This window comes from Trachinotus anak, unplaced genomic scaffold, assembly GCF_046630095.1.
Source record: "Trachinotus anak isolate AG129_WGS33_773 ecotype Australia unplaced genomic scaffold, CSIRO_AGI_Tana_v1 ptg000007l, whole genome shotgun sequence".
Taxonomy (NCBI): Eukaryota; Metazoa; Chordata; class Actinopteri; order Carangiformes; family Carangidae; genus Trachinotus; species Trachinotus anak.
Window position 1 is genome coordinate 7,093,792 of NW_027273858.1, and position 20,902 is coordinate 7,114,693.

The 20,902-nt window shown below is 40.4% G+C and overlaps 1 protein-coding gene across 1 annotated transcript in view; it reads right to left on the reverse strand.

Moving 5' to 3' along the window:
* Nucleotides 1-15,725, reverse strand: part of arid5b (AT-rich interaction domain 5B) — a 75,999-nt gene extending 60,274 nt beyond the window's left edge. Inside the window, exons 1-4 of the mRNA XM_071480182.1 lie at nucleotides 15,408-15,725; nucleotides 15,038-15,146; nucleotides 14,455-14,709; nucleotides 4,342-4,576 (exon numbers count right to left, since the gene is read on the reverse strand). Of these exons, the coding sequence (XP_071336283.1) occupies nucleotides 4,342-4,576; nucleotides 14,455-14,709; nucleotides 15,038-15,058 (511 nt within the window). The 5' untranslated portion in view covers nucleotides 15,059-15,146; nucleotides 15,408-15,725. The remainder of the gene's footprint in view (nucleotides 1-4,341; nucleotides 4,577-14,454; nucleotides 14,710-15,037; nucleotides 15,147-15,407) is intronic.
* Nucleotides 15,726-20,902: the final 5,177 nt, after the last annotated feature.

The following is a 20,902-nucleotide window of genomic DNA, read 5'->3' on the forward strand; positions in this document are numbered from 1 at the left end:
ATCTCTAGAGATACGAATAAACCCAGTAATATTATTTTTGTAATTCTACTGTGTCATGTTTGCTTTTCAAAAGGTGCAGCAGTACAAAAATAGTATAAAGTCAATGGGAGGGGTGAATGCTTTTACAATCCACTGTATATTTTTTTTCTACCTGCATGGTTACTTTTTCCTGTCAGGATGTTTTCTCAGTGAGCCCTGATTCTCACAGCACTGAGGGATGATCCAGCAACAGATGATACTATAGGTGAGGGCAGGAGTCAGAAACACCTTCTATGCTCTTTGAATGCAAAAGTCACAATCTGTGACCTTGTATAATCCTCCACATCATCTTAACTCACAATCTGCTCACTGGTTTCTGCACCGAAGGGTTCAAGTGAGGAAAGACAAGACCGAAAACCTATTGAGCTATTTTGTCAGCAAGAGCCATCCTTTGTGTGTATGTGTTTTTTTATTTTATTTTTTTTTATTTTATTATTTTCCATCTATGGCTCTCTGTTTCTCCCAGCGCAAGCCAACAAACTGTATCAGCAGATACAGCTTTCCAACGCTCGTCCTCGTAGTATACGACCAGAAACCAATTTCGGCAGGCAGCAATGAAAAAAAAAAAAAAAAAAAAAAGAATCAGGCCAGTTCTCTGGGGAGAGATAGAGGGGCAGAATGTAAACTTCCCTGGCAAGCCATCCCTGGTGGCTTTAACTGTAAAAAGAAGCTATAATACTGACTCCAGAACAAGATAAACTGAGTGGACACTTTGCATCACCTGATTAAGTGGATTACATTACACATTATGTAAGACTTGTAAAATACTCCATGCAGTTGTAGAAATATGCTGTCTCTGTCAGTTCTCTTGGAATTTGACAGAAACCTCTAGTTTAATTGTTTTTTTAATGAAGTGTGTTTAATGTAATGAAATGTCCTGTCTAGATCTTTAAAAAAAAAACAATGAATAATACATAGGCTACTTAAAATAACAGTTGTACATTTTGGTAAATAAACGTATGCGCTATCTTGCTGAGAGTGAGATGAGAAAATTATACCACTCTCATGTCTGTACGCTGAACATGAAGCTACCGCCAGCAGCAGACTAGCTTAGCTTAGCATAAAGACTGGCAACCTTACGACAAGAGGAAGAAGTTACTGCGCACATTTCAGCACATGACCACAGCATGGTGTTTTTACATTTAAACCAACAAGATTAGTGTCGACATTGTGGATTTTGTCACCTCTGTACCGAACCATGCTAGCCTTTTCCCCCTGTTTCCCCCTGTTTCCACTATATATATATATATATATATATATATATATATATATATATAGCTGCTAACGGTAGCTTCACATTTATTGTAAAGACATTAGAGTGGTATTGATCATCTCATCTGAGTCTTAGTAAGAAAGCAACTGTGCATATTCTCAAAATGTCAGAGTATTCCTTCAACAGACCAATGCCAGACGTTTCTTAACTTGAATAAATGTTTTAAAGGGCTGTAAGAAAGGGCCTTTGTATGCTTAGTCAACTGCTCTTTTAAAACAGTCTCGAAGCCTGACTAAAGTTGGCATTTCAATTATGATGCCAATCATCTCCCTGCCTCGCAGGTTTTGGAGAATCACAGTTGTGGAGGCTGCAGGACAGCAGTGAAGGTCACTTGTTTCTCTAATTAATTACTTTAATTTGTGTGTGCATCTTTGCTTACAGTCTTGATGGATTTCTGAGGACAGAACAGAGCTTTGTTCACCCACCGAACTATAATTCCCTGTGTAATGCAGATTGGGAACAAAACCATATTGCTTTCTGCAATTTGAGGCACATATGTCTTGTAGTATTTTGTATGTTGCCTTTGAGATACAAACACATAACAGCACACTAAATTCACACTGGCAGCATGCCAGGAAAAGTTAGGATATGCACTTGGAAAAAAAAAATAAAAGAACAGTTTCCCTCGATAACAATGGCACACTTTATTGCTCTTTAGCTCACAATGGTTTTCTGTGCAGCTTGTGGTATTGCTGCAGTATCCTGTTATGGGGAACAATCCAATTCCTCTGACATAGTTACAGATCAGCCTGAGAATAACAATCAGCAAATACATCATTCAGCCACTCCAGGCTATTCTGTTCATATATACACAATCTGGAAAAAAAAAAGTGCGTATAGCTCTATCATAAAAAAGTCAGTTTAGTCAATGAGCCAACATATTACACTGAATTACGGACATTCTGCTACAGGATGCTTTAAGGGTACTTTTATATCTGATCTGCTGCTGTGGCATGAATATTTCATTTCAGTAGTCAGCAGCATTGCAGTGGCACATTTCATATTTCTATGCAAACCCTTGCTCAGAGTAACATGCATTTGCCTTGATGAATAAGTGATCTCTCCCCCTCTCTCCTTCTCCTCTCTCTCTCTCTCTCTCTCTCTCTCTCTCTCTCTCTCTCTCTCTCTCTCTCTCTCTCTCTCTCTCTCTCTCTCTCTCTCTCTCTCTCTCTCTCTCTCTCTCTCTCTCTCTCTCTCTCTCTCTCTCTCTCTCTCTCTCTCTCTCTCTCTCTCTCTCCCTCCCAAACTCTCTCTCTCTCTCTCTCTCTCTCTCTCTCAAAATCTCTGCCCCTCCCATATTGTCAGACTGTCAACAACTGACACACGCCAAAGATGTAGTGAACAAACAAACAAATGGATAAGTGAGTGCACACCACTGATTGTCGGTGTGTAGCATGCGTGCACGTGTCCATCTATGCGTGTGTGTGTATGTGTGTCAGTGTGTGCGTGTGTGTCTCTGGTGCCCTGCCAGACTCTGAGCCCGTTCTGCTGAGTGGGCAGATTCTCTGGCGGAGTGTCCCATCGGAGTGACAAGTGCATTTAGAAACAGCCTGATGGAGTCATTAACGGCAGCGCCGCTCATTAGCAACACACGCACGCACAGGCATACGCACATACACACACACACATACACACACACACACACACACACACACACACACACACACACTCAGTAACAATAGCGTCATCACCAGGTTATTACACTGACAACAGCTAAATCTATAAAATCTGGACGATACAGCACATTTATAGAAAGCCATGATATGGAACATAATATCATTTAAGAAACAGGCTGACAAATCTGTTTATGAAAGCAAGCAATCACATACACACCCACAAGCACAATCAAACTATATTGATTACTGGAATAACAACAAAGCTTCCATTATTGATCCTCTTGTCCTTTTTGCGTATGAGATTTAAGCAATGTCGAGTAATCAAGGGCATTACAGCATCACACAGACACGCACAACAGCTTGGCTTGCTGGAAGTATCAATAAACCCCAATTTTCTTCAAAATAATATTACACATATCTTTAAACATGTGGTAGTTTCCCCTCTACATAGGCTTTAGGCATAAAATGATTATTAAAAATGACTTAATAATGGATCATAAAGCTTAAATTCTGGCTTTAATCACCAGGATACATACTTCTAACCTGACAAGAGGTACTGTAATTCCAATGGTATTTTTAGCATGTTTGCTAAGCTACATTATACCATTATAATCAGCATTAGGCATTACATCACAGCCATGTGAGAGAGAGGCAAATAAGTGGGAAACAGCTTCAAAGGGAACATTATGTTCTTTCTGATTATTAGACTGAAATGCCAGAGTTTCCCATTTGCATCAGGTGAGTCATCTGCACAGACATTCAGCTCTACGTTGGGCCTGATTCATGGGTAATGCTGTAGAGACACCGCAAGAGCCCGGTGCAAGAATCAAACGCTCACTGACACTTAATGGCACCATGTACATGATGAATATGCCAGACAACCATGCAGACGCACACAGCAATGATCCTTAAACTGCTGGGATACACAGACGCAATTATGATCTGAACTGATGGATATAAGAAGGTATCAGAGGTGCTGTAGACTGCAGTTTGATGTGACTCGGTTATTTAAAGACATTACAAGCTGAATTATGTGATTTTTGCAATGCTGCCTTTGTTGTTGTCACACTTGGAAAACAGAGCTGTTATGCTGTAGGATGGTAATGCGTTGGCAAACACACTGCCATTACCTCAAGCTTGCCTCTATTAGTGTGATTCTCAGCTCATTATATCGGGAGGAATTCCAACAACATACTGATGAATTACTCCAGTCAAGACAACACTTGTTAAACCAACCAAAGGACAATAAACATAAGCTGATTTATGGTGGAGACGGGACAGAAATACATAAACCCTCATCACAGCAGCACAGAGAAATTGGAAACACTGCAATAACCTTTCGGAATAAAGAGATGCTTTAAAAATTCCCTCAAAAGAAGAATAAAAGAAACAGAGGATTCTGCCGGCGCTCACCTAGCTGCGCCCTCTCCCTCTGGACATCCTTGAAGTTGAGTCCGCTGGTCAGGGTGCTCTCTCGGTAGCGGTGGAGGGCCTCCCGCCTCCCATTGGTCCCCAGCTCGCGGAGCACAGAGGATTTGAGAGGCTCGGCCTTCAGACCGTGGGCCCATCCTGAGAAGTCTGGTACCGTCCACTTCACCAGGTCCTCCAGCCGCACAATCACCTTCTCAGACACTGCAATTACCTCGTGCTGAAAGGAGGCAGGGCAGAATCCCAGTTACAATCACAAGACCATAAAGGGAGTTATATTAAATGTAAGTGTGCCAAGGTCATTTAGTAGTACACCCATTTTAATGACTCTGTTTGACGCACTTTTGTTGAATAGACACAGGGAGATGCGCAAAACGGACATTGAAATTTTGAAGCTGAACTCTAGAGACGACTATTTCTTTCTGCACATATTTAAATAAAAGGAACAGACTAAAAAATACTCCCCACAAACAGTGCATTAGGAAACAATGCAACAAAGCAGACAGACTTTTTTTTTCCTACAGACCGAAAAGCACAACTATTCAACATTAGATTATTTTTACATTAGCTCTGCCATAGTGGTATTAGACCCTTTACTTAGGTAAAAGTAGAAATACTTTAGTTTTAGACTTTAGACTATACCTACTGAGTATATTAATAGCAGAGAATTGCATCATATTATATAAATGTATCACGTATTTAATGGAAAATTTGAAACTGAAAAGTCATTACAAGTGTACAACACATGTAGTGGAGTAGATGTATAAAATAGAATAAAATGGAAACACTCAAAGTAAACAAATACTTAAAATTTTACTTCATTGAGTAAATGTACTTAGTTACATCCCACCACTGGTAAGTAATGTCTGTGCAAGTTTACGGTGGGATATTCAGAGTCAAATGTTTGGTCAAAAACAGACTTCAAATCAGAGCCAGTGGAAGAATCAGGACAAACAACAGAACGTCCTCATTTATCAGCTAAATTGGTATGTGTGTCAAGTAGTGTTACGGCTGTGGATGCACATTCATGTAAGTAAATTACGGCAGCATGAATATGGATGATGTGGATGATTGCTGAATTGAATTTATGCCAGCAGTTAAATCAATGTCAATGAGGACGTAGATGTTTTAGACTTTTTGATTAGCATTTAGAAAGTCGGGCTCCTGATATTCACCATGAATGTTGAGATTTTACGCTTTTAAATCACAAGTCACACTCAGTGGCTATGATTACACCTTCAAAGAGAAGGGGAGAAGAAGAAATGCAATTTGTTACAGCAAGGGTGTAATGAATGAACTGGAGAAAGCTGTGAGCCAGTGGTCTCCCTGACACGCAATAAAATGAATGTGACACTGTCAGGAAACTATAAATGTAAATCTATAGCAGTAACGTGCTGGGCTGACACTGAGACTCAATATGGCTGTGGTGGTTTTGTGTATCTGCTTTAGTCTGTTCATAAGATTGATTCAATCCCTTTTAATAACTCTCGTGCTTGGAGAAATGGAAGTTGAATGGAGAGCGAAGGAAGCAGAGATGCTTAAATGTGTTTCCATTTGAAGGACTAATGGATGAAGTGCTTGTTACCAACAGAGTGGAGTGGTGTGCTGGACGATGGCTATTACAGAAACAAGGAAATCTGGAGGACAGATGTGTGCAGGCAGAAACACAGACACTTTGAGTATGTCTCTGATGTTTAACTTGGTTATCTCCAATTTAGCAGGCATCTGTCTGCCTGTACACATTTCCCCTCAAAGAGCCTGCATATTACTGACATTAAAATAGCACTCACTTATGCAATGTTGACATATTTACGCACTGTCTGTATGAATGCATAAAGAGTGGACGCAATAAACGTTACACCGATACAATCTAATAAAACCCAAAGGCCCAGCTCTGCAGTAAAAATCCTCCCTTTGCAAAGCTTTAAATGTCAAGTTTTTGTTTTTTTGCTGGCATTTTAAGCTGCGTTTTACACATTTTAATGCATTATTTCAATGTGCTCTCCTTATTTCATCTCCATATTCTCAAAACAAACACATGAACACATGACTTTTCAGCTTTTCTGATTCTCTCTGACTGCTCCGTCTATACAATTACCCATATTCAGTTCTCACATCATCTGCAACTACAGGCATATCGAATCCCAACCAGTTGGAGACAGTATTTCCTTATAAAGGAAAAGCCTGCGAGGGATAGCTTGATATAGCTGTGCCTCCCTCACTAAGTAGAAACATCAAACATGGGTTTTCGGTCTTCTTATAATGAGCTGTCTTCAGCTGTCAAGTGGTGGCGGATGCTTGTAACCAGCTTTCCATGCAATGAAAAACTGACTGCTGTTTCTGCCTTCAGAAAAGCAGGCCATTTGAATAATGCAGAGCAACAGTAAATAGCATTCAGCCTGCAGCCTAAAAAACCACATTGTACTGTATCTCTTCAGACTTAGCTACTGTACTTTGATGCGATCCACTGACAGCACATAGAGAAACAGAACTGTGAAATATTCCAGTCGAGTCCATTCGAAACAAAAATAATGCACTGAGTGTTCTGCTGCTGATGTTGTGTGAGTCAAATAGCAATACTTCAAGTAATTCAATAGCACACCAGAGCATACACACAGCAACAGCAAATCTTAACAACAGCCATTCCCTCCATATCAATCAGCTGAATGACATGGTGCCTTGTGTGAGTGTCAACAGATCCTGTTTGGGGACTTGTTCGGCTTGAGAGCAAAACACAACAGGTGAGAGCAATTCAGCAGCTGTCAACACAGTCCAGAATATAATCACTCTATGAACTGAGCCACAGCTCTAAAAACAGGCTACATCCATTAGCCTTCCCATATACTGTCTTTTTTTTTTTTTTTCTTAAACTTTACCAGCTTTACACCAGCCTGATGTCTATGGACTGCTGCTTGATACCGCACATACAGTCAGGAGGCAGAGAACTGGCTTATGGTTTGCATAAGTCATGATATTTGATTGAGAAATCTTAAAGCAAATACTGTAGAATTTAGAAATGTGCCGTGTTCCTACGTAAGGGGTTTCTGAGAACCAGCAAAAACAGTCAGTTATTGAGAAACGATCATAACGACCACATTGCACCAGCCTGGTTCGCCACGATAAAATAAAAAACAGAACTGAAGAAACCCCTTGGTTGAGAGGTGAAATGTCTTTAAGGATCTACAACCAAGTTCAGTTTCCCTTAATTCAACTTTTATTGGAAAATAACTGAAGAATTTCTAATCCCAGTGAGAAATAGGCCAAACCAGGGCTGTAACTAATGATTATTTTCTTTTTTATATAACCTGTCAATTCAATGAATATTTCAGTTTATAGAGACTCAGAAAACAGTGAAAAATGAAGCCAGGTCCTCTTGTCCAACCAGCAGCAGCCACAGATATTCAATCCACAATCAGATAACGTGGGGAGAGCAGCAGATATCTGACATCTGAGAAGCTGGAACCAGCGAACGTTTTTGTAAAGCTGACACAGTTCTATTGATCAATTAGTCAATTGACAGAAAATCATTGAAGTTGTAAGTTTTTTAAACAAAAGTGCAAAAAAAAAAAAACCTCTCTCATTGTGGCATCTTAAATGTGAGTATTTGCTGGTTTTCTTATGCATTATAATAGTAAACTGAATATGTTGAGGTTCCTGACTTAAAAGCTTTCCACTTGGACTACTTTCTGGTATTTTATAAACCAATCAGAGACTGATTGACCATTAGAATACTCATTAGTTGTCACCCTACAGTTTTGTTTAATAAATTCATCTATAACTAATACTATTGTTGATTAATTTTCTGTCAAATCAATTAATCGCCTCATTGTTTCAGCCCTAGACTTAACTCCACCAGATGAATCACTCCAGTGGTATTCATCAGCATTGCGGGGGGGCCTCTACTCAGTATTTGGATTTTTGGGTTTCAAAGATGTGCTTTAGAAACTTGGGGGCCTTGCTCTTCTGTAAATGCCGCCCATCCACACTGTGCTGTCATTTCGAGTTAGGCAGCTTATAGTTCAACACAGCAGCAGACACAGCCAGCAGGCCACTTGATAATATAGGTCAGAGGACTGCAAGCCCACAGCCAAGAGGTGACACTCCACATCAGCAACATACCAAACAGCCGGGTGTCATTTCAGTGACACTTCCTACACCGATGCATTAAGAGCATTTATACACTCTGAATCCCACACTGAATGTCTTAATGTGTCGCCATCATTTCACCCTGGGTATGTCAATAAACGCACACACTCTCTAACTGCTCATTTTATGATTGAGTTGAAATGCAAGGTAACACATTAACAGCTGAATGTTGCATTCTGTCTCCGCTCTTCTATCAATAATTCATGTTATTACTGCAGCAGCATGATATCTCCAAAAACATTACTGAGTGAATTTATTGCTATGACTGCACATAATGGACTCAAAGTGGAGAAAAACAGACCTCTGCTGTGAAACTGTAGATAACTCTGTTCCAGCAACCCATGACTCCAGCAATCTCATTGAAATTAAACTCGCTAAAATCCATATCATTCTATTTATATGGATGCAGCGGTGTATTGGTGGCAAAACAACATAAGGGACACTCCAAATTCTATATTCGGTGATCCAATTAGAAACAATGCACCCTGACATATTCCATATGACTCCGAAACAATTCCAGTGGGGCAGACATTCCTGACTGTCAGCGTTCTGGGGAGGAGCGTCTCATCGCTCGGACAGGACTTTCAGCTTGGGAGTCAAGGGGTGCACGCTCCCAGTGGGTGGGTGTCTTTCTATACTGTGGGTGCACACATTGACACACACGCACACACACACGCGTGCACACACACACAGTGCTCCTGTCACGCTGGGAAGGTTTCAGCCTGCTGCCTCAGAGAGGTCAGCGCTGGAATTCCTCAGGCCAAAGGAGATTAGTAATTGAGTAATGGACATGGTGACATGGACAATGAGGAGACAGAGGAGGAGAAGTAGAGAAAAAGAAGGAGAGAGAGAGAGAGAGAGAGAGAGAAGAGAACGAGGGTATGAAACACAATATGAGTTCATTATCTATCTCCCCTCCCCATGACTGACCTTGGCTTCAGTGTCCCAAAACAAACTTATCTGGGAATTAAACAGGAGCTCTGGGGAGTAAGCCAGGGACAATTGAATTAGAATATGTTTTTTTTTTTGACTGCCTCAAGACTACAAAGAGTTCAAGGTACACCATTTAAAAGGTGGGAATTATAGTACACAATGTTCTGGCACTTGATGCATGCAGTTTATTCATATGCAGAAAAGTTGCTGTAATATCTGCGGGGTGCTAAACTCATCTTTTATTCACTGATTCCATTAGGAGATTGCTCTTACATGGGCTGGGGTGATATATGAACTTAGCATTCTTGCGCAGCTATAACGACAGAGAAAAATAGCGAGATAACCGGAGTTTTCAAAGCCTTCCTGAAAGTGGGAGAGGCATCCATCATGTAAGGTGACACCACAAAAAAAGCTGTGTCAGCTCCTTTGAATCACTGCAGCTTTGTACCCTTGTATTTTAGCAAACGCACACACTCACACACACACACACACACACAAGAAAAGAAAAAGAATAAATAAATGATGCTTCAAAATGCTCCATCTGAGAAACTACAGTTAAGAATGTAAAATATTGGCTGGATATTAAGCAAGAGCTTCTCATCTGTGGCTACATTCTCCTCAAAGGTTATAATAACGATCCACTATAGCTGGGGGCACTGGAGTCATGCATCAAGGCAAATGTTTGCCTGTTCAAGTGGTTAGTCAATGACAAAGTGGAAAAAAACCCAGCTAAAGAGCACCAAAAGTCTCCTGTGTGTTGACAAACTGGGCGCTGCTGTAACATATCATTACTTAGGCTGCAAAGACACAAAACAGTTTGGTGAAAAAAAATCAGAAAATTGTGAAGGACAGGAATGACAACTCCTAAAGCAGTGGGAAATGTTAGTGGGGTGTTTTTTTTTTTTATAGCCTTTGAAGTCCAGGGTATTCCATTTTAAAGGTTTTAAATTACACTATCCTAAAAAGCTGGTAATAATTTACATGCTATTTCAGCAATGGTGAGGAATTCACTGGAGGGCAGTGTTCAGAGTTAATGACTTGTTCTGCGGCAGGAGGAGGCACACATGCGCGCACGCCACAAATGCACACTAACCACCACCCCCCTCCAACCCACCACCACCACCACCACCTCTAAATTCCTGCCATTGTTGTGTGAATGGGGAGATTTGGTATAATTCGCAGACTGGCCAAGACTACAGAGCAGTATGGATGTTCTTAAAAAGATCACTGTAAAAAAAAAAAAAAGTGCCATATCACATTTACACTCCAGTCATTCAGCTGAATGACCTTATCCATCAAAATGCTGGTCGCATATCTAAGCCACTTACACTTAACACAACCAGCATCCCAGATGCCTGAATTACCCATTCAGGGTTTTTCCCTTAGGAAAAATCAAAGAAGCAGCAAATGAATACAATCTAATTTCCCTACAAGCTGGCTTTCCAAGCACTGAAACACATGCATGGACTACTGCCATGTACTGAAGAAATGGCTCTGGACGCATGCCAAAGTGTTTTCCACAGCAATCAATACTGGCCTAGTGCTGCAGTCCCCAGCCTGTCAGTGTGTGTGTGACTCTGTGCATGCGTGCGTGTGTGTGTGTGTGTGTGTATGTGTGCGCGCCAAAGCCTTGTCAGCTAGAGGGACAGAATAGAGGAGAAGAGAGGTCAGATGAAATCAGAGGTGATGATAATAGCACATTAATATAACATGATCCAGAAATATTCTCCGAGGTTGTGAATTCCCATTAAGAGCTCCTTGCTGTATTTGCACTAAAGTGGGATATATAGTATAAGATAAGCATAAGCAATTAACCGCCTGAAGCAGAGTATACAATAAGTGGGTGTTGTGTGCGGTGAGCTGTTATCTCCAACAGCTCTCTCCTGAAATGGGGGGGGGGGGGCTCCAAAAACAGAAAGTATTACAGCAGTACCAGCAGGAGAGGCAGGCCATTTGGAGTGAGAAGAAATAATGTGTCACTCGGTGAGTTTTAAAACACATGTGACTGTTTAGTCGGTGGCAGTTTGCAGGCAGACAAATAGAGCAGAGGCCCCAACAGAGGGTTTGTCATAATGGGTGAGCAACTCGACACAAAGCCTGTTTAAAGAGCAAGCAGAGCTCAACTGGTGAGGGTAAACACTGCTTGTCAGGCGGAGATACAATGAAAAATAGAGTTTCCTCCACATATGGACTTAATAATTAACTCGGGATAAATAGATTAATAAATTTTCTCCGGATCTGTTTATCACCTATTCAGCAAACACAGGCGCAGGGAGTGAGGTTTATTCAATGAATCACTATTTTTATTTCCAGCCGAAGCCGACTGGATTTAAAGCTGGCTGCGTTTAAAAGGAATTGACCTCCAACCCTGTGACAGAAGAAAAACAAGCACAGTAGGTCATGGGTTGGTTCCTCTTGTCACTGCACAGCACAGCAAAACATGGCAAACACAGCGCAAGAGAGCAAACAAATACCTGAGAAATAACCAGGAAATTACATCATATCTCGTCACCGAGAACACAAGTGAATCAGTAATCCAATTCTGGTGAGCTAGTTCAATAAAAGCCTGCTCTGAAGTCTTGAAAAAGTTGCTCCTTTTGGTATTTGGAGGATATTGGCTTCAGGCTTGAGATAATAGCTATCTACAAGATATGAGGCGTGATCACATAAGAGAAAGGGAACAACACAGCAGCGCCTGTTTATGCACCAAATGTCACAAACTGTTTCTGTTTTATGTTGTGTGAAAATATTCAAGAGTAAATCTAACATGATCTAAGAATAAATGTCATGAGCCTCGGTGATACCAAGCTGTGGCTTTAGCTCATGATGACTGCCTGTGCTTGTTTAGCACTAAAACCTTTTGAAAATAGCACACTTCCTGAGAGCTCTAAGTTATCACATCCTTATCTGTATGAGTCAGTAGGGTAATTTGAACTCCTGATTTTCAGACGGTCAACTACAGATTTACAGTTCAGTGTAACTCCAGAGCCATCAATCTATATTTATGAGCCCTGAGGAAAACTGACTAATGTGCGGTTTATAAACTCCACTTCCCAGTGTACCTAAAAATGAGCCCTTCTCTAATGTTTACATTTCAAAAACAAACAATCTTTTCACACATACATCACTCAGCCAGAGAGTTTTAATATCACAGCTTTTTGTGAGGCCGGTTTACCCTTCCTGTTTGTTTTGTGGATTATGGGTTGCGTCTGTAAGCGCTCCTAGCTGACTCATGCAGTGCAGATTAGTGTTATGGGGCAAAGTCAGCGAGAATCTGAATGGGCTCAGTGAAGGTCATAAACTGACTTCAAGTTGTCAGGGCAATTTCCACTGTGTAATATACAGTAAGTAGGCTAGTCTGATTTGCTGAGAGCTGGAGGTCTGACAAGCCTTTTAATTGAGATCAGCCTGCAGGCACCTTCAGTGCACTTAAACATATCATCCCCACATTATTTCATTTTATAGTCTGGGCCTATTCTGTAATCAGAGTGCAACTTCAAAGCAAGGGCATCTGTCTCCGGTGTCTGCAGGATTGTGTGCAGTGATACAAGTTGCTACATAATTCATGCAGGGAAATGACTTTTATTCCTCTTCTGCTATCAAATACACAAACTGCAGCAGGCGCTTTTGCTCTTGTATTATTCCTATTCTTTGCTTCCCTTTTATGTTCCAGAGTCTTTGAGAATTTTGTATTTGTATTGGCGGTGCAGTCCTCCTGGTAGGTATACCCAATGGGCTGGAATTTAAGCACTTTGCAATGCAAATAAGTCTTTGGGAAAGGGGCGGAGTTGACATGGCGTTGCGCAAGTGTGGCCTCAGAATCGGCGATGCATGCACTCAAAGTAATTACTAAATAATTGCAGCGTGTTAAAGGCTAAAGCGAGAGCGCTTCAGGAGATGATACCCGCTCATAGAAGAATTCTGCCGCAAATGGCCATAAATAGCCATCTTTCTCATGAAAGGGAAATGTGATAGCCACTCTATTACTCAAGAGGAAAGAATGTAAGTAAACCATCAGCGGAAGAGTCAAGTACAAACACGGCTTTGTCCTTCCCTATAAACAATATAACAGCAGCAGAGAATAATTTCCATCCAGCCGCGAGTGATCAAACGCAGAGAGTAGTAATTAAAGTGCTGTTGTCGCTGGCTGAGGAATATCTGAGAGGAAACAAAACATCATTTGTTTTACAGCCGGTGAGAAAAAAAAAAAAAAAAAACTCTCAATAATCAGAGTAATGCCATTCAGAGCAACGATGTAACCGGATCACAAGCGCCACATATGGCCACAGTCAATCATAGCTATTGGCTCTCTGTGCCAACAACGCCTTAATGTAACACAGAGCCGTTTCACATTGTTGAGGATGGAAATGTCCACATGGAAAATTATGCAAAGCGTGGAGAGTAGTTAAAACGTGTCAGCGCTGGCTTCGCTCGGCCACGCTTTATTACTCGCTCTGCCTCTTTCAACATCGGGCTGCGTTACAAAATATCTAATAACTATCGTAGCGACCGATCTGAGCCAGTTTGATCCCGTGCATTCATTACCGTTTCGCAATTTCCGCCCGTGTGTCAGCATTTGACACGCTTTACCAAGAAATGAAATGACAAGAGCCTCGGCGCAGGATTCTTGCGGATTTTCCCCCCTTTATAACACAATTAACCCCATAGAGCGCAGCGGCAGCCTGATTGAGCGCAGCTGGACAAGTGCACATTCAGCAGTTGACACCACAATAGACAAATAGGCTAAAGTAAAAACTGGAGAACAAAATACCGCTGTAGGTCAAACCTTTCACTGCTCGGATACATCAACGTCAGTGGCAATGCCTGCGCTTATGGACGCCTGTGTCACCAGAGACTACACGTCCACTGCAAACTCTTAATGCAGTAAAGATGCTGCTTAATAAAATGATCGCGAACAAGGGAGAGCGCACACACACACACACACACACATAGAGAGAGAACAAACACGGAAAAACACCACTCACGCACAATTATTCACCAGGCGATGAATATTCCTACCTCTCCATGAGTGACTGTCCGTCCCTGGGGAGTATCCTCGGGTAGAAAATAAAGTTTGGAGCTTGATAAAAGTTGCTTGCTTGTTCTTTCTTCCCAGAGCAGCTGAAGCTCCGCTATGCAAATAGGATCCTCCGGTTTACATCTGACGAAGAAAAAGTCTCCGAGAGACAGAATCCTCGGTTTCCCGTCCCGGTTAAATTTAAAGGCTTTATAGAATATATATGCTCCATGTAAACCGCAAGACGAGCCCACCCACTGTAGAGGAAAACACAAACGGACAAATTAATGAATGGCTTATCGAGTCATTTGGTAAACAAATCGTAACTAGGTATACACAAACATCTCAAACATCCCTGCGCAATTACGCGCGGCTGGCAAATATCACATCAGAATATCTCAGTTTTCTGCACACAATCAGTATCATGTAACTATTTTTAGATGTTCAACATATGACACAGATGTGGTCATACTACATGCGGCGTGTCAAAGTTTGGCGGATCAGGCACATGAGCACAATTCAGAGTAGGTGGCGATTAGCGCAATGCGAAAATAAAAGAAATCGACGGTTGATAACAAACGTTACCTTCAGTGAGTTCGGCTCCATCTCGACGTTATGAATTGATTAAACTCAACACGCTCTCCAAACTTGCTGGCTTGAATGGATTGCCGAAGGTCCTGGAAGGGACATATTTCTGTAGAGTTTAAAACACCGTGTATAGTCGGTAAAGAGTCGTGGAAAAATGTGGCTTGGAGGGAAATATCCTACAAGAAACATTTTGCAAGTGTATGTATTAATTTAAGGAAGTAAGTGTTTGTTAATGTTTTTTGGTGCATTTATATTAAGCGTAGCCGCATGTTTAGACGCAATATTACCATAAAACTATAAGAAATATCAACAATTTTCAATCACCAGCGAGTAGTAGTTGTACATAAAAAGAGAAAAAGCCATTTACGGAAAATTCGCTGCTTTCAAAAGCTTAATTTGTGGCAATATTCCGTCTTGATGGGCTTTTCTGCGCCTATGTGTCTTCCAGGACTTCTGCAAAAGACGTTCAGTATGAAAGCACATTTCTCACAGTAATGACACTGAGGCGCTTGCTGTGGATGCCTTCAAGAAACAATGTTACATGAAAGTTAATAGGGTTATCAAATGATTCCTCAAAAGGCAATGTGGGACCCGTGAGGTGCCGGCGTCGCTCTGAGCGGAACCTGGTATGCGTTACGGCTCAGACGCGCAGGTCGGCTTTAATGCTGAAAATAATGGGCTTTATGTATTTTTTTTTTTTTTTTTTTTTTTTTTTTTTTTTTTTTTTTTTTTTGAGGCGAGCATGAAAAGACAAAATTGGCCGAGTTAGAAAGCGGGGCGTCACAAGACAGAATTCACGAGGCGGTCCATTATCCGGACATAAATCACGTGAAAACACGGCGCTGACCTTGTGGAGACAGCGGGGTTTTAATATTTGACAAAGCCTCTTACATAATTATGTTAAGAAATATTTATTTTTATTATTATTATTATTATGATTATAAACACCGGAGGATTACATTGCCGAGGTGTTGAGATGCAAATATTAAGCCATGAATTATTGATCGCACCCATGATATTTACACCGAGTTACACAAACTTCACGGTTTCTATTTACATCCGTTCTCTCATTGTCCTTTCGGTCTCCGCCGGCTCAGTGTGTCAGCGGTATTTTATCTGCTGCCTGGAGTTGTTCATGTATTGAAAAGTACCCGCTCAGTCCACAGCGCTGTGCTGTTCCTCCACTGTCATCCACCCTTTGCCCTGCATTTTTCCACCACTCAGATCACAGAGCATGCAACAGCGACATAGGCCTACTTCTGACACCAGCTATTTCAAGTACACTATTACGCAATGCGCTTTTTTTTTTTTTTTCCAGAAATGACGGACAGGGCATACGGGCGCATTGATTCACATCCAGTAAAGTGTTGTATCACTGTCTACTGAACTGACATGCTTTCCTCTTCTGGTTCTGCCGCTGTTATGAACTGGCTGTTTGGTATGTATCCCTGAAGATAAACGGGAACTGGTGATGAAGAATCAGTGGGATCAAGGCTCAAAGATAATGATTTCCAACAGTTATATCAATTGGACTCAGTAATAATATAACATAATATAAAATATTTGGAAACAAGATATAAATATATCCAGATTTCTCTCCACTGCCCTTCATTCAAAGAAGCAGCAGAACACCATGTATTAATACTAAAATAGCTGAGGCAATGTTCTGTGGCACTCAGATATTTTAAGTACCAGTTTAGAGCATCTGTTCGGAGTAAAAGGTGGATTACACAGAGGCTCATTGTCTTACATGCGACTGCAGCAGCGTTGGGATTCCTGCAGTGAATCCAATATAAACCACAGCTCTTAGTGTTATCTTTCCTGATTTCTCTCACAGCCATTTCGGTGGCTGAATCAATGGGGTTGCATTGTTAATGGCAGCCACCATAATGAAGTCCTTGGTTAATCAATGGCACCACTCGAGCTCTTATCTGGCAATTGCAAGTGTTTGCTTGTCAACAGCCAGAGCCCAGCAGCGACTGCAACACTGTGATGCAGATATTGATGTGAATTGGCGTGAATGGAGCTTCCCACTGAGAAATCTTTATTGAAAGCAAATGAAAAAGTATGTGTTGAAAAAGAGAGGGGGATGTTTTCTTCAAACTGAGAGGTAGCAGATGATGCATAATAATCACATGTTGAATATAAAAATCTAGAGTTTCAGTCTCACCCGCTTCACTATATCTCATGTCTTTATGATGAGATATATTTAATAATTGAAATTTATAAAACATATTTACTTGGTTTCACCTCGTGTATGGACGTGAAATGTGAAATAAGTGATCACAAATGAAGAGAACAAGGGTCCCAAAGATTTTCTGCATTAGTGTAAAGACAAATAAGAGGCTTGAGAAATACTGTAAGCCATGTTGAAAAGCTGAACATCAATTTCAGGCACACTGGTAAGAATTAAATGTGTTACACCATATCCATGCTAAAGTGTGGCAGCTCAAATCCCCTTTAGTAAATCTGAAAGTAACCCCCTCTGAGTCCAGCCTGCATGTGGGCTGTGAATCTTACAGGTTTTTCCACTTCAGGCCCAGTTTATGTTCTTAAGCAGTTTTTTTTCCACTTTTGCAAACACTGCTCGCAAGTTTGTTTTTCGGCGTATTTTGCTCAGTGGCTGAGTGACATAAAACCACTCATCATATGAATGTTCTTTGTTTCATTTTCAAAAAGCCGTGACACAATCCCACTCTCACCACTGCTAATATGACTAGACTGTCTGCACGAGTGAGCAAACGGAGACGCCTGAAAAACCTTCACAAAGGTAGGCACTAAAAAGGGCCTTATTATGGGAAATAAAAGAAAAACTGGCGGGTACTTGCTTATTTGTTGCCTATAGCAGAAACACACAATGGCTGGATAAGTGGTAAAGCGTTAGTTTTTCTCAGCACAGGTGTTCCACATTCCACATAATGAGGCAGCCTCAGCAGGGAGCCACAAATGTGGTTGGAAAGCCACCTCAAAATGGAGAGCTGGGGTTACAGTTTCAACCACAGCAAAGCTGTACAAAAGCCATTAAAATAGCATATTCCTACATAATTGGGACCATATGTTGACATGTCTGAATGATGAATATGAAGTAGTAGTGAGAATAAGCGTTAAAATACAATTAACTATTTAACCACCACAGAGCCACAGGTATGAAAGCAACCGACAGCTGCAGAGATAATTTTAAATCACCACTTTGTTGGCCCCTGCAGTCAGAAGAAAGAGATGGAGATGCAGGTATTTTTGAGTTCCTTTAAACAGCATGACAACAAGAGAAACTATTGTTGTCTTTTTAACTGACCACACAGGTTTTTTAATAAAAAATGAAGAGCACCAAATAGATGAATTGTCTGTTTTATAGCTTTATATTATCGCAAACTGAATCATTTTTTCAGCTCAATTTTTGAGCTGTGGGAGGCTGTGGCAGACATTGTTTGCCATTTTCTGACGTTTTATAGACCAAACAACTTATCAATTAATCAAGAAAATAATTGGAAAATTAATCAATAATGAATATAATTAATTGCAGCTCTTGTATAATTACTACAAAGTACACTTTCAACAACCTACATTGTTTGGGTTTTTTTCTCCATATTCGTTAGGAGGTTGGAAATGACTCCAGTGGCTGTGAAGTGAACTGCAGTCAACATCTGCTCACGCATGTGCTCGCCCCCCACAGGTCGGCATGACTGAGCATCAGACAAAACAGTGACATGACGTGAGACTAAACATGACTCCCCAGCATCATGTTACAAGAGCAATATGTAAACATTTTACATCATGAATTCAATAAATTCCTCATTTTACAACATAAATATTTAAAAGATGAATAAACAATACCTAATGGTTATGTAGAAATAAAAAAGAAGATTCTTTTCATTATTGATTAATCTGTTGTTCATTTTACAGATCATCAATTAACCAAAATCGATCACATTTCCTGGAGCCCATGGTGACCTCATTAAATGTCTTGTTTTCTCCAACCAATATTAAAGAACCATCAAGTGTATGGCATTTTTGCTTTAAAATGACTTAAACAATTATCAAAATAGTTGCTAATTAATTTTCAATAGATCGATTAATCAATTAATTGACTAATCGTTGCAACTTCATATGCAGTGAAATCTTATATTCACAGTATTTTGTATACAGTTTCTGGGCACACTTTAGCAGAGGTTTTACCCACACCCAGTGGTCAGAGTTAAGTGGTTGATATCCACAACTGTTAGACACAGTTAGCCAGTTAGCAGCTAAACTATATGGTGAAAATGGTCGAACATTTAACTGTTAAAGAGTCCCTCACAAAAGTCCCTCACGAGCTGTTGAGGAAGCAAAACTGAGCTAAAAAAGAAGAGGTAATGTGGCCACAAACATGACAGGACAAATAAATGACAACGTCCTTTGTTTGCTGGGCATGAGAACATGATGATGGTTAGATAAGTACATTTGCCATATCAGCTGAAAAGGTGGTGGTTAGTGTCAGGGCTCACTGGATCAGTTAAGAATAAGTTATTGGAGGTCTAAATTATGTTTTGTTGACTATTCATAAGCAATGGTAGCATTAGCATCATCCTGGATTTACCTACTTATGACTGTATATTGTTTCAGTAAATAAACACAAATTTTACCCCAAAAAATCATAATTTCAACAAATATACAATGGTATAAAGTTAGGTTCATCAAGACTGTGTAAATTCATAATCAGAAAACCTTTTTCATGGTCAGGTATGTCAAGAAATTGCAGTACTATACAACTTTAATTGTAAATGAACTCATGACTTTAGTGGTCATGTAAATGCAGTGGAGAAGTAAAAATCCAAAATGTCTAAATGTCCTATTTCATTGATAGTACAAGTATTCAATAATTCTACTTAAGCTACTTGAGTAAATATATTTAGTTACAATGTGAATTGTGTAAAATGTGTTATACCAAAGAGAATATTATAAGGGTAAAAACACCTAAAGCCTTCACATTTACTAAATTAATCATCTAATAAAGTGTATGAAATAGCCCTACAGAGAAGTCAGGCTTATTCAGCAGCGCTGGGCAGTGAGGGGGTATACATGACCAAACATCACTTTCACATACAGTTAAAGGCCTCAAGGTGATGTGAGGATTCACATTTCTAATCAAACTGTCAGATATCATGAAAATCTACACATGACCTAAGCAAGAAAGCTTCAGAGACATTAAAGCAACACACTCTATCTCCTACTCATTCTACATGCACAATTGCATTACCCAGTGGATATCCATCTATCATCAATGGAAAGCCCTGGGACATTAAAAATCCATCAAGTAAATTTGTCCACAGGAACACGTTTCAATAGTAACTTTACACCTGCGCCTTTGTGCTGCTGTAATCACATGACAATGCCCTCCGTCTGCAGCATGACTTTAGGAAAGGTAACAGGAGATCAGAGTGATGTAGCCGGGCTAATTTTAGCCTCTTAGACTCATTATAACGCGGTGTTACATTTCTCTCTATTCAATCACATATGAGTCCACCTACAGTGAACACACAAGCGCAAGAAATCCAATTAGTTTATGGAAAGGATCACTTTTAATCAGGACTTAAGTTCGACGTGTTCGTCTGCAGGCTATTTGAGATGATTTCTGTGTGTATTAGCAGGTGTCAGCCAGTGTACTGTAGGCTGAATATTAACTGACTTAGCTCATAAATATCTGTGATGCAGTGATATCTTCAGAACATCAAAGGAGCTGCTGCATGCAGTGAACTGTGTGGATTATTACTGTTCACAGCAGAATAGAAAGCCTCTTGGAAAAAAAACATTTCTCTTTTTTTTTTTTCTTGTCTAATATCACACTCGTTGATCTGAGCTACCATACCTCATCATGTTTTATGC